Here is a 26,450-nt window from a genome sequence, read left to right on the forward strand (position 1 = left end):
CAGGACACTTATAACAGTTTATAATTATGTATTCATCGAGAGATCACAAAAATAATGTCAATTTTCCCCCACTGAGCAGCATGAAAGCTGGGTTTTAACCTGGCTTGCTTACCATCAGATCATGGTACCTAGAATTGTGCTGAAAAGGAAGGAGTTGCTCAATAAATATTTGTAAATCCACCAGTGAATGTTTAATTTTTGTCTTCTATTTCATATATGCACATATATATGCATTGGCTTACACATGTCTTTTAATTTGTAATAATTATGCAAGTTTACCTACATGGCTGCCTACGTATTTTTTTTTAAGTAAACTCTAACTCTGACTCATGACCCTGATATCAAGAGTCACATGCTCTAATGACTGAGCCAGCCAAGTGACCCTTAAGTATTTTTAAGCATATTTTAAATAGCAGATGACTCATTAACTTGCATGTTATGGAAATCCACTGGAATTCTCATTACTCTAAACCCAAGTATTTTGTTTCTTTAATCAAATAGATAGTATGGTCCATGATAACAGTCAAATCTGGTGCTGATAGGGGATTTGCCAGATTTTTGTCTGTGTGAAAATGAATTCATACTCCTAGCTAAAACATGAACTAATATTTATCACTGAGAGCATTCAAAGCAACATGACCCTTTTGAATTCCAACAATCAATGAAAATGTCAATTACTGATAGATGGACAGGCAGAAAAGAATACAATTTTGTCCGTTCCTCTCTTGTCCTGTAAGACTTATGCTCCTGTTCCATTTTCTGAACAATCTAGTAAAATTCAATTTACTTTTTCAATTTGTCTCCAGCCAAGCTTCCTTCTGTCAGCTATGCAGACATTTCAATGCTGGCCACGTAGAGTAACAGGAGAAGGACAACTAGAACGAAATTACCTGTGCATTTGCGATCTGTGTCTTCCTTCTTTGACCCACTAATCGTCAACTTGCAGTTGAAGTTTTCCTCCCAGTATTCGGCAAACCATACATTTCTTCTGTTGTTTTCAAGTGTGCGGGATGTAAAATAGGCATCAAACCCTAAACAGAGTTAAATGAAAAGGTCATTGCTTGTGGGGCATTGCTGGAATGTTTAGAAATAAAAATACCAGTGACTGGGTTTTCCTTATTTTGGTAGACTAGATGCTCTTTGTGGCATAAAAAGGAAAGAAAGAAAGAAAGAAAGAAAGAAAGAAAGAAAGAAAGAAAGAAAGAAAGAAAGAAAGAAAGAAAAATATTCTAGAGCTATCCTATGGCTAAATCCCTATTTCAATCTGTCAGGCAAAGATGTGACCTACAAATGACATAGTCACAATGACCTTAGAGATGACATGATGATCACAACATGTCTTGCATCTCTAGTGATGCTAGACCAGGGACAAAGTGTCTTCCTCCTCCTCCTCAAGATAATAATTGATCATTTCGGTGCTTACTATGGATAAGATTCTGTGCTTCACACGGATTCTTTTATTCATCTCAACAACCTATACAGCAACCTCTATCATTCCTACTGTGCCATTGAGGAAATAGAGGCTCAGTGAAATAGAAGCATGCTCAAAGTCAACCCTTAGGCCGATTCTGTATTTCTATGTGAGCTACTGACCTGTGAATATCATTTTAACACCTCCCTTTCATTTAGAACATCCTATTTTGTAATTGATATTCTAATCAAAATGGAAGTTTCTGAAACAGCCACAAGTAAATCAGAGTCTAACATAAAGCTCACTGCTGCTCACTGAGTGCATGGATGAGAAACTCAAGAGGCCAAGTCTCCAGGAAATCCCTTGCTATGTATTCAGGAGTGCAGCCTTCAAGGTTCCAGGGAAGTCACAAGGTCTTAGGAGAATGAGACAGGAGTCAGTAACATGAGGCTGGGCCTGAGGCCTAGCTTCACTCATCTCCCTAAGTCAGGGGAACATGAGCAAGTGCACATTTCCCTCATCTTCCTTTCATCTCTCTGCAGAAATGAAGTCAAGCGCTACCTCCTTCCCCTTCCCTCACAGCACCGTGAGGTTGTGAAAAGATCCTGGAAACTTACAGAGTTCAGGGTTAACCACAATAGGGAGATGGACTTGGTTTCACATTATTTAAATTATCCAGTTTTCCCTTCATTTTAAGGCCATAAAAAATAGCTGCAGACTCTAAACTTCATGAGAAGGGCATATCAGGTTAGCTCTATTCATCACTAAGTGGCCAATATTAAATTCACGGCCCAACATATATTAAACCTACTATAAATGGAAAATATGAAATAATTAAATGAGATAGAGTAAAAAGAAAAAGAAACATAAAGCACAAGGCATTACATAATGTTTTAGGGAAAACAGAAGTATTTGGCATCTTTTAGGTCATTTTCCAGACTTTTGTCAGTACATGTGGGCCAATTGTCCTTTTATATGACTACCTTAATGGATTTGAAAGTAATCTGGCTCGAGTATGCATAACATAATATTCCTAAGCAAAGGAAACTTCTGGGGGGGAAATATGGATGAGTCCCCCATGTTTCCATGAACACTAAATGTATGCATTCAGTCATGTATATATGTACACCCGAACATGGTGACTGGTGATGAGCTTTCTCTCTTCACCATTTTGCCTCATGTTCTCCCCTCCCATCTGGCCCCCCCAAAACACAAATTAATCAACAGTGGTAGATTGTGACAATGGTCCCTGATTAGACCATGCTTACAGGCCTTTATACCCATATCCCGCTTTATGTACCGTGCCCTTCTCCGTGGGGTATTGACAGCAATGATACGTGCAGAGGCTGAGAAGCGCTGGGCTCACTGTGGCTTGTTTTTGTGGAATTCTCTTTCTTGGAATCCAGCTGCCATGCTCTAAGATGACTGACAGGAGGATGGCAGATCATGTGGAAAAAGCCCAGTCAGTTTCTGCAAAATTTCTTTGGACACTGCAGCCTTCCAGCAGACTGCAGGTGAACCACTTAGCTGAGACCAGCTTGAGTCACTCAGCGGTGGTTGTTTATGAAGCCAGTAACATTTGAGGTAATTTTTAAAGTGGCCAGACAACTGAAACACTCCTTTATCACAGCACCTTGAGCCTCTCTCTGCCCAACACCCCAAACAACATACCCTTCAGGAAGAAGTGCCCTCAACAGAACAGTTGAAGTTTCAGAAGTAGACTCTTCTGCCACATGCCACAGGTCTGAATTCCAAACCTCCTCAGAATAGGAACTACCAAAATGGCTCAAATTGTGGCAAGGATATATACATGCCCCAGCACAGAAGAAAATATCTTTAAAGAAAACCTCATTATTGAAAAATGTCTATCACTTCAAAACACTTCTCTCCATCCTGTGTCTGCTGGAAATGCAAAAGCCTGGTGAGGAAGGAAGGATTAGTTTGTGCTAACATGTAGGTTAGGTGACCGTGGAACATTTAAAAGAGAAGGAAAAAAGGAAAGCAGCAGTCAGAATTTTCTTCCATTCTAAATGAGAACAAACAGATTTTGAGAAAGCAAGCAGGCACTGGGAAGGCTGTATGCACTACAGCAAAAAGCAGAAAAGGAGCAGGATCTCTGAACCACCACCCCTGTCCTTTTCACTCATATATATAGCTGGTGCTTAGTGGCCTCCTCATCCTCCTCCCTGTGGGCCTGGTGGCTACCTTCACCTATAAACTGGAATGGCTCTTGCTTCCCAAGTGCATATATATATATATATATATTCCCTGAGTATCTCCTAAGAGGCAGATTCTGAGGTCTGGGGTAGGGCCAAATATGCCACATTTTTTTAACAAACCCCAGGTGATGATCATGCTGCTTCTACTTTAAGAAGCAGGGCTCCAGGGTGAATCTCGCATTTTAACATGTGATACTCTACTGTCCATACTTGAAAAGCAGGATTCTAGAACAAACCTAAATTTCAGTAGGTGGGGCTTGAGCAATTCCAGCCCGATTTGTAAGATCTCAGTATTATCACCCTCTCAGCCTCAAATTTATGCCTTGGTTCAGATGAGAGGACCTTTGCTTTGCTTCTATAGTTGAGACATTTACTTGGTACCTGGCTCGGTATGGCAGGAGCTTTGCCTTCCCATCCTATTGCCTGTAGATGGCCCGGGAAGATAGAACATGCTGCGGAACTTGCCGGTGAATTTTCCTGATGTGCTTGCTTGTCTGTGTACTCCTGAGCATTGCTGCTCTGGGCCCCTTTGCAGCCTCCAAAGCTGTTTCTCACCTGTATGCCCTGTGATCACTCTGGGCTCTCCAGCCTGGTATTTTAATCTAGTTGCTGTGTTTTATTAATGTTGCCGAAAAGGTAACCTGAAATAGCCGTGTCTTCACTTCCTCCACTGAAGGTCCACAGACCCTGAGGGGAAAACTCAAAACTCTTAGTCAAGTAGTAATGCAGCATATATTTGCTTTTGAGTGGTTTCCTGAACACCTCAACAGTTTGTTGAGAGCTGTACTTCCTTCCTGTCAGTAAGGAATCCACATAGTGTACTAGTGAACACAGACATCAGACACTGTCTGGGTGTGACTCCAACATTCGCATTTTCTACCTGTATAATTTTGAGCAGATTACTCAGCTATTTTGTGTCTCAGTTTCCTCATCTGTAAAAGAGGATTAATATTAATATCTACCTTAGTGTTGTTAGAAGGATTAAATGAGCCATTATTTGTAAAGTACTCAGCCTTGTATCTGATGAAGTAAAATACTGTTAGTTGTAAAATAACCACATTCATCCATTAAATATTTCTTGAGCACCTACCCTGTGACAGGCACTATTCTCTATACTCACTAATCTTGGGTTAAAACAGATGGCCCCTCATCAGATTGATAGGTAGCCTGGTGAAGAAGATAGATTTTGGCAAGTATCATTTAAATAAATATAAAATTATACCTGTAATGGTTTCTATGGAGGAAGGATACCTAATGTTTAGGGAGCACACAAAGAGAAAGAACTGTCTTAGAGTGCCAGAGAGGGCTTCCTGGACGGAGTAAATACAGATGAGAAAAGGAAAAAACAGGTTTTAACTGGAAGTGGGGGAAGTAAAGACACCGGGCATTTATTCAGATGGAATAGCATGTGCTTTGTCTTAAGAATATTGAAGTCACTGAGCATTTCCTATGTATACATAATCTAGACTTTCTCCTAGAATTCTAATAAACCAATGGCATAAATGGTAATGTTAATGAATGAATAAACGTATAAATAAGATATTCTTGTGAGCAGATGTCAAAATCTTTGTCAGATTTCCATTTGGTCATACAAAAAAATTGCACTAATAGTTACAATTACAAAGATAACAGATCCATTTTCTCAATGAGTGTCACATAAATCCTAAGAAGTAGGTACTAATCATATCAACACTTTTGAGTTAAAAACTAAGGCTGAGAAAGAAATTTGGACCCAAATCAGCCTGCTTTGAGACCCTGGTTTTCAGGCCCAGACATCGAGCAGTGATTCACACACTTTGGTGGGAATCACAGTCATTAGAGAGCTGATGAAGAAAACAGATCATGGAGGCAGATTAGCCCTATTGTTTTCCCCTTAAGTTTCCCAGGAGATTCTCATATTCCAAAGATTGAGAACCATGACTATAGTGCATTGCTGTGGTCCACTTATTACCCCACCTCTTCTCTCTAACAAATGTCCTATCACCAAACTACTACATCAAACATCAATTCCACTAGGCAACTGGACAGTTCAATAGGTGGAAGAATAAAACAATTTTTTTAAAATATTCTATTTATTTATTCATGAGAGACACAGAGAGAGAGGCAGAGACATAAGCAGAGGGAGAAGTAGGTTCCCTGCAGGGAGCCTCAGATGGGACTCAATCCCGGGATCCTGGGATCATGACCTGAGCCAAAGGCAGACACTCAACCACTGAGCCACTCAGGTGCCCCATACCTCTGCTTTATTAATAGATAAGGAGTTTCTGCTATGGGGTGGTCCAAAGCTTTCCATCTAGCTGCAGGCACTAACCTGACACTCTTTATCTGTCATTAAAGTTTCTGTAGCCTAGTGATTTTACCTTTTTTTTTTTTTTTTTAAGTAGGCTCCACACCCAGTGTGGATCCCAACATGGGGCCTGAACTCACAGCCCTGAAATCAAGACCTGAGTCTAGATCAAGAGGTAGATGCACAATCGACTGAGCCACCCAGGAGCCCTAACTGGTTGTTGTTGTTGTTTTAAGAAATAAGGTATTTAATACAAGATGTGCAATTAATCACCAAGGTACAACAGGATCAAGGGTAGAAGCAGAATGTAGAATAATTCTCATCTAATAATATATGTATACAGGCTTGTATAGGTGTATTTCAATGAATTGAGACTTTATTCCTATTCTTATAGGAGTTCAGAAAAAAAGTGATCTGGACACACATGCCTTTATATTGGTTAAATTATCAGAGTTTTAAAATTTAACCCAAAGGCACCAAGACCAAGGTTTCAGCTGACAGAAAACAGAGTAAGAATTATGTTAAAAGAGAAAGGTCATTCTTGTATGTAGAGCTGATGAAATTCTTAGTATTAAATTATTCCTTTTGTTGAACAGATTATTTTAATTTCAGAAATTAATCTACAGGTGATTCTATGGCAAATGTCTCACTGAGTACATGTTGAACAAAATTCACATAACCTTGGAAGTAAACTTAAAACAACATGGAAATAATAAGCAGGGTTTTAGCTGGCATTACAACCACATTTATACGGTTCTTCCTTCTTTAACTGGGGTGCTGCCCTCAAATGCCCCCTGAAGTATGTGGCGGAGACAAGAGTGTGCAAATCAATAGACACATAATTCATCCAGGGCAGGATGTTTGGGAGGTGACCTTTCCAGCTGAGGAGGAAGAAGCTCTCACAAGTGTGTGGCATGAGAGGAAAGCTATCAGAGTGTCAAGAGGGGGTTAGAGGACACAGCTGCCTGTTCAGCCAGGGTGAAGGGATGCTGACAGATACTAATGTGGCTTCATGCAGCATAAGAGAGTGACCAGTAAGTAGCCCTGATTGCTGCTTTAACCACACAAGTCATGCATTGCGGGTTAGAAGATCACTGTCAGCCTAAATGGCAGGGAGCACCGAAGGCTTCCTTCTACCAGCCCTAATGGAGAGGCTCTTAGCTCCTCCTGAGCCACCTACATTCTACATTCCACTAAGGAAGGATGGGTTAATGATTTAGAAGCACAGAGGCCCTGGCACATCATAGAGATGTGATGCTAACAGAATAAATATATGAATCAATGAATAAAAGGACAGATAATGAGAGAGAATGACAGTGAGAGGGAGAGGAGGGGGAGAGGAGAAGAGAAAGAAGAGAAGAGAAGAGAAGAGGAGAGGAGAGGAGAGGAGAGGAGAGGAGAGGAGAGGAGAGGGGACTAGGTATAAGCAGAGGAGAGGCAAGAAAAGAATAGAGTAAGAACCAGGGGAACTCACATTGTCTGCTACCAAGAGGGTAAATCTGAAAAACAAATTTTGAGCACAAAATTTTATTTGTTTATTTGTTTTACCCCCTTTTTCTATGTCTATGATGTAACTCACAGTGGGTTAAATTATGGTCCTCAAAAAGATATGTCCATATCCCAACCCCCTGAACTTGGCCTTGTTTGAAAAATATTTTGATAATACATAACAAGAAATTATATAGCAAATGGAATTAAATTAAATTCTGAACGAGATCACCCTGTATTGTCTGTATGGGCCCTAAATCCAATGACAAGTATCCTTATAAGAGACAAAGGGAGCAGGAGCCGTGGGGGAGGTCATGAGTAGATGCAGGCACAGACTAGAGTAACAGAGCCACAAGCCAAGGAACACCTGGAACCACCTGAAGAAGGAAGAGGCAGGAAGCATCCTTCCCAAGAGCCTTCAGAAGCAGCTTCCTACTGACATCTTCACTTTAGACACCTGGACTCCAGAATTGTAAGATTATCAAGTTCTATTGTTTTTAAGCCACTAAATTTGTGGTCAGTTTTATGGAACCTTTGGTAAACTAACGCACTCATGATAAGTAAAAAGTATTACTGGTTGATACCTTTCTACGGCTTCTCTCTGACCTGAATGACAATATTTGGTTCTCAGATGTTGCAAACTCATGTCTTGTAGAACATATTTAACCTATGGACTTGTCCTTTCTATTTCTCCTAAGAGTATTTCATTTTATTTTTTTTTCCCAAGAGTATTTTAAAACTAATAAAAAATCAGAAGATTTCATTTGCAAGTTCAAATTTTTGGCTTCACTTGTAAAGTCAGAAGATCCTTTAACACAGACCCCATTCTCACATGGCAGCAATAGGATACTGAAGAATGACTATTCCCTTCAGGTAGCCTGCATTCTCCAGCTCAGTATTTCCCCCCCACCTCTGATGACTTCAACTGGGCCTCTTTTGCATTTGTAAGATGCATGTCGTCATGGTTGACACTGAAGTTTCTACCCCCAGGAAATGCATTTCCCCTTACTTAAATACACCTTTGCTGCAACGTATATAATCTCTTGAGTATCTCAGGCCCTTAAGAATGTATACATGAAAAAGCTACTAAGAACAGAGGGAAGTTAGGAAAGAAGCAGGATTTAAAATTAACACAGAGTGTGCCTGAGTGGCTCAGTCAGTTAAGCATCCAACTCTTGATTTTGGCTCAGGTCATGTTCTCAGGACTGTGAGTTGGAGCCCCACCTCAAGCTTTGTGTGGGGCATGGAGACTGCTTAAGATTCTCTCCCTCTCCCCCGCACTCTATAAAAAGATTAATGCAGAGAAATATATCGTCATATACACAAACAATAATCACTTAAAAGATGTAGCAGAAGAGAAGACCAGAATTAAAAGAATAACAACAACAACAAAGACTACCTATTAAAGAACAGCTATACCCTTCTATGTAATCAAGCTGACTTTTGTCCTTCAGGAGTTTTTTTTTAATTATTTTTTTAAAATTCTCCTTATGTCAATTCTCTTGAAGCTAAGTTTTACATTCTACATTATTTTAATAAAAATGTTAATGTCTTTCCACCCTAAAGCTAGACAAGTTACCTTCAAAATTCATATGGAAAAAGTATCAGAATGCGGAAACTTCTGAAAAAGAAGAACAATGAAGCATGAGTGTTTGGTGGTGCTGAGGACTGAAGGTGAAGATGAGGAGGGCAAACTCTATCAGGTAAGAAAGATATTGTAACAACAGATTATAAATTCTCTATGATTAATGCAAGAGTCCTGATACAAGAATAAAGTGATCAGTGGGCAGTTGGAATACAATAGCAAGTCCAGTAAGACTTAACTGCACGTGTAAATTTAACATAATAGAGAATAAAGATAGTGTTTCAAATCACTAGAGTCATTTAACCTTTTAATAATCATATTAATAAACACCAGCTCATCGGATAATTGGATAATGATCAAATTGCATCCCAATTCAGAAACTAACATTGCATTAACCCACAAAAAAATATTGGAAGCACTGCGTGGATTTAACAATAGTAAGTGAATTTGGGGTTTCCCATCTCTGTAAGAGAATGGATTTTATACAATTGCAGGAAGTGGAGATTCTCCACCCTTGGTGTGATACCACCTGCTGAAGGACATCCATTGTAGGATCCATGGCATGTGGCATACTCCCCATACCCTGAGCATGTGGCCCTAACTGCACTTGTCCAGTGCTGTGGGAGATCATGTCCTTGTCTGCCTCTCTCTCTCTCTCAAGACTCTGAGCTCCTAGTGGGCAAAGACTGCCCAAGTGCCTGTAAACATTTATTGAAGTAAATTGAAATTGGAGACATATAAATCAGTTTGGCAAGAAAATCATCACTGATACAGTGGGATAAGTTAGGCTCTTGGATGCACCCCCAAATTTGCTGGCTGTATCTATTGATGAGAGTGCTGGAAATCTGCCACTCTTTTTGAGAAAAAAATAAGAATTACTGCAATGGAAATTATCCCACAAAGAACAAAAATCCCATGGGAAGTGTTTATGGATGGGGTAGAAGGAATAATGTTTGCAATATTATTCCACAAAATGCCTCCAAAGGGCTGTTGTATATTATATAATGCTAGAATGCCTGCCATTTTTCACTCTCTTAAACTGTCTGGGACGCAGAAGGGCATTTTATGTAATCTGGGTACACTTACATGGGAACAAATATGGGTATAAACAATACATATTAAATTCATAGTTTTAGCATTAGAATGGTTAAAAAGCAGACTCCTAAACTAGAATTCTAGGGTTCAATTCTAGTCACTTGCTAGCTAGATGACCTTGAACAAATGACCTAACCAGGCTAAATTTCTCAGTCTATAAAATGAGGATGATGATAATACCTACTCCATAAGATTGTTAAGAAGCTTCCATGTGAGAATATATGCAGTGTTGAGAATATGCATGGCACATAATAAGATTATAGATGTTAACTGAATTAAAAGAAAGTGAACACAGACACACATGTGAAGTGAGAAAAAAACAAGAAAGAGAATACAAGAAAAGGAAATTTGGAAAACTTTGAAATTGAACACCAGAAACTCTTGATAAAATAGTCATCTATGAAAAAAATAAAATAAAATAGTCATCTATGAAGGTCCTGGTGTTGGAGTCAGAGAGACATGAGTTTGAATCCTGACTTTGCCAACCACCACCTACTTTATTTAACTTCTCTTTTGCTAAGTGGATTACTTACTGTTTATGTTTTGTTGTTGAACTGGATATTCATTCATTTGCTTCTCTATTCACTTATACACATGCATGCATTCATTTTCTTATTTATTCCAGAAGAAATTTAAAGATATGTCTATATTTTATCTATTAAATGAGAGCTTGTACCTGCCTTAGAGATGGATGGAAAGATTTAAAATATGAAGGCTACCCCAGCTAATATCTTAAAGTTGCTCAGTACCTGGGGGTTCCTTTCTCTCATTAATATAAGCAATTATAGTAGCAGCTCCAGACAGTATAAAATAATCAACTGCCTTCTCTCTGAAGAAGCCCCTCCTTGATTTCTTATGCCATGTGCATTATCTGTGAACTTAACAGCTGGAATAGATGTTGCTTTGTGGCAGCTCAGGATGCATAAGGTCTGTAGAGAAGAAAGATAGAAGGCCATCCCTCAAGTGAGGGTTTAGGAGGTGAGATTTAAAGCCAACTTCCTGGAGGCCACAAGGTGGGGTAGAAGGTTATTGCTCTTCTTTCTTCTACCCCACCTTCATAAGATGTTCAGCTTAAACCCTTGTGTTAGCTGGTTGAATGTTCTATACAGAGCATTGGTCAAGAGCCTGACTCACCAATCACTCAAGTAGGTTACAGCATTAACTTGGCCTTGGATTTTTATTTTTCAGTCCTATCATTTCTTGCCTTCCTCCCCTCCTGCCTCTCTCATCTTTCCTTTCATCCTTCCATACTATGTTATTTTCAAGATATCTCTTATTTCCGTGTTTTTCTTTCCTCTCCGGTAACAATGAACCTAAAAATTGTGGTGGTAAATTTGTGCAATCTTGACTGCAACACATATCAGCACTTTGTGTCAAAAGTCATTTAAAAAGTACACATTCTTTGATGTAGTGATTTTACTTCATGATACCTACCTAATGAAATAAGTATATGCATTTTTTAGAAAAGATGAAGTACTAGATGGTATTAAGAAATCATTAATTTTATCACATGTGGCATGTTATGTAAATAGGTTTTTGCCAGTTAGAAATACATTCTGAAAATTTTAGGTGAGAAATCCTTATGTCTGGGATTTCATCTGAAATGTCCATTCACCATAAAAGTTTAGAAGGAATAGTTAAAACATAGAAAAACATATGGTATTTTTGTTCATATTTTCATAAAAGGAAATATGGCATATATTAGGGATTGTCTTTATAGAAAACAAGAATAGTAGGGTGTGCTGCAAACATTGTTTATTGATTGGTCAGTGTCTGTGGCTTAATATTGGTGTTTGTATTACAAAGACTTTTTTTCTGTAGGACTCAAAAGAGTTTAGAATTCTCTATGACTTTATACTAGGCCACCAAGAGGCTTCCTCATGGGGGAGAAAAGCAAGGATGAAAGGGAGCATAGCCTATATTCCATAGAACACACATCCTGGTATTACCTTTCTGCTGCCATCAGGGTTGAAAACCTACCTTATGATCAGTAGATTCCAGGGAAGTTCCTTTATTTTTAAAATAATCATGCCTTTGAGAATCCATCAGAGAAGAGGAACTCTTCTCTGTCTCCTGAACTCCAAGACCCATCTTAGCTTCTATTACTTTCTCAACATCCAGGAAAGAACATGATAGCAAGTTTCCAGACAGGCTGTTGGCCCAATTACCTAGCTGGAGAAGGTCATGTTAAATCCAAAACAATCACTGAGGATCTGCCAGGAAATTCCCCAGCTGAGATCTGCCTTTCATAAGAGACAGCCTTTAGATAAGAAGAGGAACACTTGCCAAGACCTGATGTATCTCCCTAAGGACTATGCTCTAATGGCCCACAAATACTCATGTGTACAGTTCCTCTTTCCAGGAATCCCAGGCTCTATTCTACATGAGGTATTTGCAGAATAACTATCTCTGCAACAGTCATTCATATCCCTGGCTATATACCAGAATCATGTATGAAACATTAATAAATACACACACACACACACACACACACACACACACACAGATGCAGACACATACCCCTATGCCTGGACTCCAGGCCAGAATAGCTAAATCAGAGTTTCTGTTGGTGGGCCTAGGCATTAGCATTTTAACTTCTCAGGTTATATTCTGCTGTGTAGTCTAGAATATTGCTCTAGAATATTATGTGATTTTATCACTCACATGTACATTTTACACATCATCCTAGAAGAGTTGTCCAAGAACACCAGAAACACAGAAGACCAGGCCTCTTAACTTGAAGATATCTATTCTTGATATATATATCACAATTACTCTGATAATATCATTTGCTCAAATGTCTTTCGAAACATCAAATAAAGATTGAGTGTGTTGTCATAATTGATTGCATCTCAGTGCCATTCTTTTAAAATTGTTATATATTATACAAAAGCTTCTCAAAATTTTAATTAATAAACTCTGCCATATAGAGAGTGTACATATATTCATTCAAGCTTGATATCATCCTAATTAATGCAGGGTCAGATTTATGCTTCCATAGTAAATATTGTGAACACTTGTAATATAGGATTTTTATGTAGAAGTGTTTAAGAATTTTTAAGATCATATTATGATTACATTCATGTGTGCCTATAATTTTCCAACCATAACATTACAAAGTAAAGAATTTAACTCATAATAGTAGGTATTGAACTTTAACTACTGGAACTTAACCGTGTTTCCAGCCACCAACAGAGTGAAAACCAGACAAGCTTGTCAGAGAATTATTCTGCATTGTGGAAGCTTCACGTTTTATTTTTAATAACAGTACAAAACCACGTTGCCTGGTTACCATCTTCATTTTGTACCCTGATCTAAAAATGTCTCAGCAGCCAGAAGTTTTCAGTGAGCTCAATACCTAAACTTATATAATCAAACATCTATAACAACCCAGAAGGAATTTTACCAAAATGATATTTCATTTTCTTCCTAATCACAGATTCAGCAACTGCCTAAAGATTGGATAAAAAAATAAAATAAAATAAAATTTTGAAGGAAGGACTTTTCTTATTCAGATCTGAGAGGAAGAAGAAAAGAATAAGGGACAAAAAAAACCTTAAAAAATAATACCAGTATCCCAAATGTTTGGCCATGTACTATTTCAATTTCAAGGAAATATAAATCAAGAAAAAAAAATTTAGAGACTCTGAAAATCTTAAATAGACTTTTAAAATAGCACCTAACAATGGCATAACAAATAGCTCTTCTTAGGGTATTTTCAGATTTGACTAGAACTAACAACCTGGATTTTTGATCCCTATTCCAGCAATTCCTAAAGCATGTTATTTTGATGTATATTATTTCTCTGTGTATTATTTGACATATTAATGAAGACATCATACATTTACATTTACATTTCAGAAATGTAAAACCAAGCTGAAATAAATGCCCCCAGTGTCTTCATACAAAGACCAAGTTCAAGAAGCAAATTCAGATTATTTAATTATTTTACCACCCACGTTACCAAGCTATTTTTGGAATTGAGAATATTGCATTAGGTGCTGTAATAGGAAAGATGATTTACTCTGAACTCTTCTATCTTTCACTTTTGGGCAACTATATCCTATCCTCTAGGAATCCACTTACACATTTATATGGTTGTACCAAGTATGACTGATTAAGTTAGGGGTAAGCACCTAACTCCATCTGTGTCAATCAAATTCCTGTTCTTGGGAACCTGAAATTGGAACTAATGAAATTCCTGAATCAACTGAAACTGCTCACTTTAAGAGTAGAGACATAAACCTAGGAGTTGTTGGCGGCTGTCATGTAGACTGGGAGGTAGAAAAGGTCAGTTTGCATTGAGAACAAAGAATGAGTTAATCAGGCCAAGAGAAGAGACATGGAGGGGGAAAAAAAGAAATGTCTTGCATTTCCTACAGGAATCAAGTTCCAGTCTTTTTCTAAGATTTGGTTATATTCCTTGCCTTTGGACTTTATAAGACATTTCTTTAATTCTCTAATAAGTTATCCCCCTCCTTTGTGCCTAGGCAAATCCCAATGGGTGTCTGCTATCAATTGGTAACTATAAGGGTTGTAACTAATATTGATGTGGGGTCATGTCAGATATGGATCTTGTTCTCAAGGAAATTGCTCAAAAGTAGAATATACAAAGATATTTTTTAAAGGGGAGAGTTTAAATGTTATAGAGATGACAAATCTTTTCTAAAAAAGAAGCAAACTTTCTTGGCTCTGAAGGTGGATCAGACAAAAAAGTTTTTCAGAGCAATGATAATCAATGCATTTGAAGAGGTCTAGAATGATGACCAACAATATTTTTTGTAGGTAATTGATGTTACAGGAGTACACATTCAATTTTATGCCATTTGGTTCAGACACAGAAATCCTTTTTTTTTTTTTTTTTTCCTGTCAATGTGGAATACCTCATAGGGGGACTTCATGCTCTGTGTATTTTAGCATAAGCATTGGGATGGACTTGATATTCAAACCATATAGCAGCATGATAAATATGGTTTTGTCCTGGACATGCTATTTCCAACAACAAAAGATAGCATTGTTTGTACCAGAGCCTTACTGATAACATTCTCTTTTACAGCAGGCAGTACAGAGTACCAGAGGAGAATCTTGTGGTAGTAACTAGCAGAGCCTGTGCTTGCTACCTAGGTCACTGGATTATCCAAAGAAATAGAGTCCCATTTCATTCACCAGGGATTGTTTCTTTGTCACCCAAATTTCAAGTGTCTTGGATGAAATTAAAAAAAAAAAAACAAAAAACAAAAACAAAAAAAAAACAAGAATAATGACAAAAAGAAAAAAAAAACATGACAGAGCAATTAATCACAGCAAAATTAATTAAATTAACTAAAGCAAAATGCCTCATGGTAGTGAGATTATGAAAACATAATACACAATCACTATCTCCAAAGCACTGTCAGTTTTTAAGGGTAGGTGAGAAAATATAAATAACAACAGTAAAATTGACTAATGTTTATTGAAAAAATTTAAATCATTATACTGGGGTAAGGGTGTTAAATGTATTAATACAATTTTCACAAACATCCTGTGAGTTAGCCATCATTATTATTTCCATTCAGTGACTGAATGAACTGAAACTTATGCAGTATATATAACTTGCCCAAAGGCTCATTCCTAATTGGTGGAACCTGAACAAAGTTTGCCTGATTCCAAAGGGTAAGCTTTTAACCACAATGCAAAAAGAAATAAGAGAACAAAGCCATATAAAAATTTCAAAGGTACTCTAAATGTTACAGGAATTCAGGGGTTGAAAGGGAATGGCAGTCTGTAGTTACATGCATTTATTCCATGGCAGAGCTATGATCTGAATTTAGCCTTGAAAATGCAGAGTTCATACAGACAGGAAGAACTAAACAGAGTAGAAGACGATAGCAAGAATAAAGGAGTGACATGATCATATCATGTGTTTCTGGGTGTTGACTAGATGAGATGCTTTATGCACAGAAGAATCTTATGGAAAGGTATGATGGAACTGCAGAATGTCTCAAGTGTAAGAAGTTTCCATATTATTTCATGGGCATTGCGAAGTCTTTGAGAGTCGGTTAAGAATGCCTAGTAACAGACGTACTTGAGCAAGAATACACTAGAAAGACTGGAAGGAAGGTTCACATTTGCTGACTGACATGGTGAGAGAAGCATTCATCTGTGTGGTCTAACATGGTTCTTACAACATTCTGAAATATAGAAACTGCCATGTCCATGCTTGCTTGTCAGGGAAAATGCCCCTCTCAAGGTCACCAAGTGAAAAAACAGACATAGTATTTTAGTCTTGTCTGTTTAAATCCCATACTCTTAACAATTCAATATGAAAAACTCTAAGCAAAGAGACATTTCAAAGCTATAAGAGTAATAATAATTAACATTATTAAGCAATTACTATTTCTATTTGCTGATTTACAGCAAATAAGCAGTTTATACCTTTCAATACCTCTGAGATAGGTACTGTACTATTCCCATTTTTCAGATGAGAAAAGTAAAGCAGACATAGCATGGAACATTTGTCCATGGAGATGGAAAAGTCATTCTGTCATTACTGAGGGAGATGAGATTGTATCCAGATTTTTCTGGCTCTGCAGCCTGTGCTCATGGTTCTTCCTAGAGCCTCTCAATTATAACAGTAGGTGACTAAGAAATAATATGCATGCTAACTAGAGTAGAAAGTTTTATAAGGACAGGTTGAAAATAAGGACCTTGATGGAGAAAAAAGGAGATTTGGTCATCTAGAGTTTGAGGAAAAAAAATTGAAGGAATAATTTTGTGGTTTTGTTTGTTTTTCTTTTTAAATAGAAAGATGGTGTGATCTCCCAATCACTTAACTTTAGGTGATGGTTGAACCATGAAGGAGAATGCTCTCAAGTATAAAACTATATATTCAAAAGTCAAAGAAATGCATGTGATACTTGGAACTAAAAAAAAAAAGGATAAATCAAAAGAAGGAGGAGAAAGAGGAGAAGCAGGAAGAGAAACAAAGAAAACATACAAAGGAGAAAGGCACATGAAGAGATGAGTCATGAGAAATGCCCACATTTAAGGATATCAAAGAGAAACAAAGAAGCCATCAATGGAAATGGTAGGGGAATTGTCAGAGAAATAGAAAGAGGCCACAGGACATTTGTAAAATCCCATAGTTCTTTAAGTCCTAAATTTGGCTTTATTGGCATATGGTCTCAGAGCTCCTCATTTGAATGAATCTCATTTACACAGGACTTCAACTGTGGAAGGGCCTCATGCTTTGGTTTAAAGCTCTCATGTCACCATTCTGAAATTCTTGAGTTTTGAACAACAGCCTTCAAATTTTTATTTTGCACTGGGCCTCAAGAAAATACATAGCCAGTTCTAGGGAGATCTCAGGGGTCATCTTTTTAATTCTTCATTCAATGATAACATTTCCTTTCAAATTTTGGCAACCATATACTATCGAATTTCTCTATAAATTATCCAGTCACAAAGAACTCAGGGATAGCCTGTTGCCTTCTCAGATAAGAAGGAAACAAAGATTCAGTATAATTGTGCTGCCATTTTATATTTAACTTTCATGATTTACTAGATTTCAAATGTTTCATCCCAAAAAGCCTACTGCCAATTGCCAAGAATGTGGTTAGCACATGGTAGGCACTCAGTAACTACTTATGAATTACAGTGGTTCGGAATCATATATCCTAGGTGGTAGTTCACTTTTGTAATTTGGGAAAACTTTAGAAAGCAATGTTCATATTCACACAGAATCTTCTCTCTTTCAACCTTCCCAAAATTTAGGCGAGTTTCCTCATCACTTGGGTCAACTGTAGCTTGGAATATGTCCAATTTTGCAGATGTTGTAGGTCACCTTAAAGCAGGGTTTCTCAACATTGGCCCTATTAACACAATAGGCCAGGTAATTCTTTGTTGTGGGACTATCCTGTGCATTGTTGAATATTTAGCAGCATCTGATTTTTACCCACTTGCCACTATAATTGTCTCCACTCCATATTGTGACAAACCAATGTCTCTAGACATTGTTAAATGTTTATGGAGGGGGAAAATCACACTCCTGTGAAAATCACTGATTTAAAGTATAGTAACTCTACACGACGGCTCTAACTGGGTGCATGTTATTTGTTTCAGCAAATTACAGGGTTTTCTTTTAATGACATTGAAAAATGAATGTAAAATTAGTGTGTAGCATATGGCACAGTTATTTATTTATTTATTTATTTATTTATTATTTATTTATTTATTTATTTAGAGGGAGAGAGCACACATGTGCATAAGCAGGGGTAGGGTTGGGTGGGGTAGAGGGGTTGGAGGGGCACAGGAAAAGAAAGAAAGAATTTAAGCTGGCTTCATACTCAGCAGAGTCCATTGCAGAGCTCTGTTCCACAACTCTGAGATCATGACCAGAGCCAAAACCAAGAATTAGATGCTCAGCCAACTGAGCCACCCAGGTGCCCCTATTTATGTTGTTTATTAATATTATGATGCTTAAAAAGAGAGTAATGAAAATTTCATTATGGTAAACTTCCCTAGAGAATGGACCTTAGTTTCTTCTTTATATTTTTTTTTTTTTGTGGTTTAATTACCTCTTCACTTTGCACACTCTTTAAATTGCTAACAATTAGAATGAATGCTTTTTTGTAATCAGAGAAGAATAGTGTTTTCCTTTTGAAATCAAATAAGGAACATGTGGGTAGTAAGGAAATGGAGCCTGTAGGTATAGACACATATAAGGAAAATTCATAAGACAGACATTCCCTACTTTGTTTCCCAAGAACCCATATCCTAGAGTTTATAGGAAATGGGAATAATAATAATAGAGTCCATAAAGTTCTACTTTATGACTCAAAGCTATTTTATAAACACACAAGAAAAAACAGGCTGATACAATAAGTAAGGGATAGTACTTTAGAATGAAGAATTAGCCTCACCTAAACACAGTTGCTCCTAAGGAAAAGAAAAATGGTGCCATTGGCATCAGATGCCATGCACAAGGGGGGCTTGAGAATTTCTTGAGAAATAGGCCCCTGATTGAATTCTTATACATTCACATACCCATGCATCTAAAATATATTTCTTTAATAACTCCTAACTTTTATCTTGATGATATAAATAGATATAGATATACTTGTAGATAGATAGAGCCTGAAACACTACTCTTGCATTTCCCAAAACATGACATAAGCATTCATACCAAAATAATAACAATTAATTTTAAAAAATACAGATAATCAGAAAATCTCCAATATGCTCATTCATAATGTAAAAGATGAGGATTAAAAAAATAATGCCAGGTTAAATGGTGAGGATTTAAATATATCTATCTATATATCTATATCTATATCTATATCTATATCTATATCTATATCTATATCTATCTATCTATATATATATATATATCTCAAATGGAATATTATTCAGCCAGAAAAAGAATGAAATCTTGCCATTTGCAATGACATGGATGGAGCTAGAGGGTATAATGCTAAGTGAAGTAAGTTGGTCAGAGAAAGACAGTACCATACGATTTCATATGTGGAATTCAAGAAACACAGGTGTGCACATGTGTGCGTGTGAAAAATTTTCACTGAGAAAGGGAAACGAGAGAGAGAGAGAGAGAGAGAGAGAGAGAGAGAGAGAAAGCAATAAACAGACTCTTAACTATAGAGAACAAACTGATGGTTACCAAAGTGGAGGGGCTAAGGGATGGATTAAATGGGTGACAGAGATTAAGGAGGGCACTTATCCTGATAAGCACCGGGTGTTGTATGAAAGTGTCGAATCACTATATTGTACATCTAAAGCTAATACAACACTGTATGTTATTAGAATTAAAATAAAAACTTACAAAGCCCCCCCAAAAGTGTTATTGGACCACAAATAAATGTATTAAATCCAATGCGTGGTTATAAGGATTTTATAAAAAGCTATTACTGGGAAATTTTTCATTTTATCCCGCAATTCCTCTAGAGCTTACTTGTGTCTCACTAATGACTTAAATAATTTTGGCCAAGATGGATCCAGAGATGAGAATCATAGATAAAAAGGAACTGTAATATTTTGAGTTTAATTTTTATTTTCATTGGGTGGAAAATGTAGAGAAGGGATGATATCTGAAATTAAAGTCTATACAAGACTGGAAAGAAAGAAATGGTAAGCAAGAGAATTTATTTTAATTTATTATGAGAACTAATATGTAGCCTATTTGGTGAATGTGATGTAACTCACATGGATGGCAGAAAAATAAATCAGGCTGTTTAAGATCTATTTTGACTATTTTTGTTCAAAGGAGAATATACATAAAGTGAAAGAAGAAGAAAAAAAATCATAAAATGGGAACAAAATATTCAACCAAATTAGGATAGATAGAGAAAGAGAGCATCTTGTCATTCTTAATGAGTTCAGTTCAGGTCCAACCAACTCTACTATGAAGATTCTTGCAAGACTAAAGGAAGACAGTCAGAAATTGATGAAAATTATAAAAATGAAAGTGTTATCAGGTTTCATGTTTTCCCCATCTTATGAAGGGGAGGACAAAGGGAAATGATTTATGATAAACACTGAAGCCACTCTCTGGAAGATTTCCATGTACTTATATAACAAGAGATAGCAAATACAAGAAATAAATTCAACAATCATTGAGAGATTGCTAATGTGTCTTGACAAAAACAAGGTGACATCAAGTCTCTCTTTCAGTGACCAGGCTACATGAACAGACAAAAAATCTAGAAAACTTTACATGTCCTTATTGGGCAGGTTTATTTAATTATCATCTTTTACAAATCCTATGAACAAAGAAAAAATGCTGTTTCATCATTTGGAGAAATGTGAGTCCGGTAGATTTATAGTTGACTGAAATAAGATTGTTGAACAATGACTTAAGATAGAAAGAAAGCAAGACAAGAGAGAGAGAAAGAAGTACAATTTTCGAATCAGATATATTGGGGTTCACATTTAGGTTCTATTTCCTTATAGCTGTACACCCTCGGGCATGCTATTCAAATTTTCTAATCATGGTTCATTTAGCTCTAAGATGGGAGGATACCAATAATGACTTAGAAAGGATTTAAAATAATAATGCTGTGTAACATTATATAAAATGATATATGTAAAATATATGCAGAGTGCCTAAGCTGAAAAAATGTTACTGTCTGATTATTGTTATAACTACCAATATTACCACCACCACCACTATTACGATAATCTAATGGGAGGTATCTAAGTAGTGTGCTTACAGGGACTCTTCTTACTGCTGAACTTTTTATGGTTTTAATCAACACTTTGCTCAATGGAGACTTAGTCATTATAAATACCACATTCCTACTCAGCTTGAAATGTAGAAGAAAGTTAATAGTATGACAGGAGACTCACAATAGTCTGTAATAGATGAAATGGAATTTAGTGAAGCAAATGTGCATACATACAAAATCATTTTAATTGTGAGTTATAATTCACATAAATAAAATTACATAAAACTTAGTTGCATGGTAAAATGAATAATTATTATAAATTTATTTTTTACTGGTGTTCAATTTGCCAACATATAGAATAACACCCAGTGCTCATCCCGTCAAGTGCCCCCCTCAGTGCCTGGCACCCAGTCACCCCCACCCCCCGCCCACCACCCCTTCCACCACCCCTAGTTCGTTTCCCAGAGTTAGGAGTCTTTCATGTTCTGTCTCCCTTTCTGATATTTCCCACTCATAAAATGAATAATTATAAGGCAAGTAACCATGCAACCAACAACCAAGTTAAGAAACAGAAAGCTGTTAGCACCCAGAAGCTCTCCCCTTTACTATCACATTCCCTGTCTCTCATGAGTTGATCATTATCTTGGTTTTTATTAGAGTCAGTTCTATATTTTTTTCTTTTTAGTGTTAGCACATTATACACCCAACTAAAGAGTACAGAATACTATTTTGAACTTAACATAAATGAAATCATGTTGCATATGCTTTGTGCTTTATATCTTTTGTTCAACATTTTGTTTCAATATGAACAGTCTTTCCTATTAATGCATGCATTTTCATTGTTGTATAGTTTCCAGGATATGAATACATCACAGTATCTTATCCTTTCTACCATTGATGGATAATTAAGTTGCCTCTAATGTTTGGCTTTTGGCAAAAGCATGCTATGAATATTTTTGTTCATGTCTTGAGTACATTTGTGTGCACATAGAAAAGTATTCATGAAAATTATATTAAAGTTACTATTTATTTTTTTCTATTTTCCATTACTAAACATGTACAATTTAATTAATGTAAGTTAAATCTCTTCTTTTGACACTTCTGCACATAAAAATATATGTAGAAACAACATTTGAGAAAAGTTATAATAGTTGAACATAGTTTCTATGAATTAAGGTTCAGAGATATATCTTGACCACAAAAAAAGTGCTTTTTATATCAATATGTTTAACATATTCCTTTCAGAAAAACATAAACTTATTAAAATAAATAAAAGTCACATTCAATATGGTCAAATAGAACTTGATTTGATTTCTTAGAAATACATTTTCCTTCATCTTGATGAGAAAGGATTTTTAAGATACCATATGCATTTTTTAAAGGGAGGTTTTAATTTCTTTCTTTACCCCTAAGGTGGTGAGCTCTGAATATTGTTTAGAAGTTTTACAGATGAAATATTCTCTATTTAAAGGCAGTTTACAAAGGAAGGAAATATATTATTATTTTTTAAATTATCAGTCACATATATTGTATATAATCTATTGGTAAGACATTTGATCCTCATGGTACATTCCTCAAGTTTCTGACACTTACTAGAGAAAACAGAGAAGGGAAGGAATGGACAATCAAAAATTTGAAACACGCAAAGATCATACCTTCCTAAATATCCCCTGATACTCTACAGGGTGGTTAGAGTTTAGCTATTTTGTGATTATATACACACATACTGTCCAGGTTGGTAGCCACCAGCCAGATGCAGCTATTGAGCAATTAAAATGTGGCTAGGGCAACTTAGATATTCTCTAAATCGAAAATACATCTAGGATTATGAAGACTTGGTACAAAAAATATGTAAAAGGTTTCATTCATAATTTTTATATTCATTATATGTGGAGATGATACTATTTTGAATATATTGGGTTAAATAAAATATAATTAATTTCACCTATTTATTTTTACTTTCCTTAATATTAGAAAATTTAAAATAAATATATGTTTGCATTATATATTTATTGGACAGCACTGGTATTGATCCTTAACAAAATAAAATATTCCAAAAGTTCATAGATTTTTTTCAGATTCATGAATTTATTTCATGATACTCCTCAAATGGATATGCATGTAATTTTTTTGGTCTATAATGTCATAAAAAGTTCACTTTTACATGTAGAGTAGCCACTAGGTGGCTAGTTTATTCCTAGCGAGAATTATTAATATAATTAGTTGTAAAACTTAAACGTCACGAGAGACACTAGGGAAATTATAGTTCTACTTAAAAAGGTAAACATTAATGCTAATTAAAATAAATCTTCAAGTAGACTTCCTCTATTCCCACTGTGCCAGGGGTACACTTATGTATATTTCATTGGGTTAATATTTGGATGACTTAAAAGCAGATGTGTTTCTGTTTGTGTATCTTTATCTTCCAATGTAGTAGACAAAGCCAAAAGATTAGTTTAAGAAGTCTCTGGGGGAGTCTATGATATTTCACAGTGACCTGTTTCTTGATAGCGGGTCTTAAAACTATCTACCAAAATCTGTTCATCTTCAGAGCATCTTATTTAACAGGTAAATACTACACTGTAATAATTCAATAGTTAAGTATGTATGCAAGCAGTGACTAAATGTGTATATCCTTTTTTGCACGGTTACGTACATGAGAATTATTTCCTAATACCATAAGAATGGTCTAAAAGTTCATTTTCCAGGATGCCTGGGTCACTCAGTGGTTGAATGTCTGACTTTGGCTCAGGGCATCATCCTGGGGTCCCAGGATTGAATCCCGCATTGGGCTTCCTGCATGGAGCCTGGTTCTTCCTCTGCCTGTGTCTGCTTCTCTTTCTCTGTGTCTCTCATGAATAAACAAATAAAAAATCTTAAAAAACAAAATAAAAGTTCATTTTCCTCCTTATCTTTTTGGATCACAAAGTTTATAATTTCCACTTCTCCATAAACCATTTTTACACCCATTTCTATCTGCACTATGTCCCTTCAACTACTGCAGTTCCACAAACCAAACAAGGATCCAGATGGATAAAACACACCCAGCAGTTTTTAATATATCTAAATGAAACACCTTAAACCATTTTCCATGGAAACCCATGAAAAAGAGGATATGATATCTCCTTGAGGATCAATGCTTTGGTAACCAATGGCTTCCATCTGAAATTTGGACAGGAAGGTCTTGACATTGAATCTGGTTTGTGCTGATATTGAAGACCACTTATGAATAGCATAAGATCAATGCAAACAGTATTGATTTGCCTTGATTAAAAACCAAAGGCAAATTCCTTTCTTTAAAGTCGTAGTCTGTGAATGGTAAAGTCAGGGTATCTCTGTGTTATGATCGAATGAATATATGTGAAGTGAAGATTAAATGATCTGCTCCAAAGTCCCTGAGTGAGTTGAAATGGTGCATTGTAGTATGGTTACTTGGACTTGTGAAATCCAGCCATCTTTAAGGTCTGCTTCCTTAATGTAACTGAGCAAGTGGTCTGTTAGTCTGCCAACATTCATCAAATGTCATTTTAGGTTACTCACCTCCAAACTATAAACAAACACTCAGACTAACTTATTTTTAGATATCAATCTCTGCTCTTGCTTTTTGTTTTTCTTTTTATTCAACAAACTCGAGTGTCTTTTATTTATTTTTTTTATTTTTTTTCGAGTGTCTTTTATAAGCTAGTTATCGTTCAAAACTCAGACTTTAGTGAACAGAACAGGTGAAAATTTCTGCTCTGTAGAGTTCACATTCCTAAAGGATGCCAGTAGATTCTGTTGCTTGCGGTAGTAAAATTCTGATGGTTAAAGGAGGATTCCCAGTGAAGTTTTAGAATAAGGCAAATATAAGTACCACCACTGCCCTCTCCTGTACTATAATGGGGAACTTCCCTAACATAACAAAAGAAGAAAAAGAAACAGACATATGGATTAGAAAGTAGGAGACAACATCCTCCTGCTTTACGCCCATTTAGTTTCATCTGTCTGGTGAAGGGTTTGATGGTTAGTAACCTTAACTTATTTTGAGACACAGACTTAATTATTTTTAATAATAGCTTGTGGTTTGTCATCCTGGAAATGAATGTACCAATGGAAAATGTGTTTGAGTGTTTGACCAGCCTCTGATGTGCACTTATTCTCAACTGTGTAATCTCAAATGCCCCACCAACTCTAAAATTATTATCTCATTATTATTGTTCTAAGACAATATTAATAGAATACAACAAAAATCACAACAGCAATGAATATTTGAATTAATGAGATCCTACTCTTTCTAGGCAGTGTACTAAGCATGTAATCTGCAATCTGCAATATAACATTTAATCCTTACAATGTATCTGTGCTGTAGTCACTATTACTATTTCTACCTTATGGATGAAGAATAGCACACTTCAGTGTGGTCAGGCTCTTCGGACATAGCTTCTCAAAACACTAACTGATTTATCACTGGTTTTTCCTTTTTCTAGAGAACTTATCTCAATTTATATTTATATACCCCTCTGTATGATTATTTGATTAATGCTTACTTCCCCCATGGGACCATAAACTCCAAGAATAGAAACCTTTATTAGTTTTGTTCACCACTGTAACATTATCTAGGACTTAGTTTTCACTCAACAAATATTGGCAGAATAAATTAATGAATAGGTTAAAAAAATGAATGAATGAATGAATGAATGAAGAATGAACCTGTCCAAATTTGCATAGATTTTGAGTAGGAAAGCCTGAAGTCCTGTCCAGATCTGCACAATCCCAGAGTGCTATACATTGTAAATGAAGTGTTAAAACATATTTAAAAAATGAAAAACATATTTTAAGAGTAATGAATTTGAGCATCAAAAAGAAATATACTAAATAATAGAATGAAGCAAGGAAAGTAGATACAGCTGGACCACAGATATGTATGTGGGGAAAGTAAAATTGGCTCTGAGCTTTCCTCTGGCCCAGAGCTAAGAAACAAAAAATGATGAATTACTTCTACTTCCAAATTTGAGTTTTTCCATCACCTTATACCTCCTGCATTATAATCTGCCATTTTTGTACACCTTGTCTTATGACCTCAAAACACACAGCCTTGCTTTCATATTCTTCACCTTAATACAAAATTTTCACAGAGCCCATGGATATTACAATGGAAAAACACCAGTTTCCCCAGGGTTGTATCCTGGAAAGAATAATGTAAACAGGGGGAACAGAAATGGATCTGGCT

The 26,450-nt window shown here is 36.2% G+C and overlaps 1 protein-coding gene across 1 annotated transcript in view; it reads right to left on the reverse strand.

Moving 5' to 3' along the window:
• Nucleotides 1-26,450, reverse strand: part of GRM7 (glutamate metabotropic receptor 7) — an 830,764-nt gene that overhangs the window by 325,976 nt on the left and 478,338 nt on the right. The window contains exon 5 of the mRNA XM_055344908.1: nucleotides 891-1,031. Coding sequence (XP_055200883.1) covers nucleotides 891-1,031 — 141 coding nt within the window. The remainder of the gene's footprint in view (nucleotides 1-890; nucleotides 1,032-26,450) is intronic.

The sequence above is a fragment of the Nyctereutes procyonoides genome, unplaced genomic scaffold (assembly GCF_905146905.1).
Source record: "Nyctereutes procyonoides isolate TBG_1078 unplaced genomic scaffold, NYPRO_anot_genome, whole genome shotgun sequence".
Taxonomy (NCBI): domain Eukaryota; kingdom Metazoa; phylum Chordata; class Mammalia; order Carnivora; family Canidae; genus Nyctereutes; species Nyctereutes procyonoides.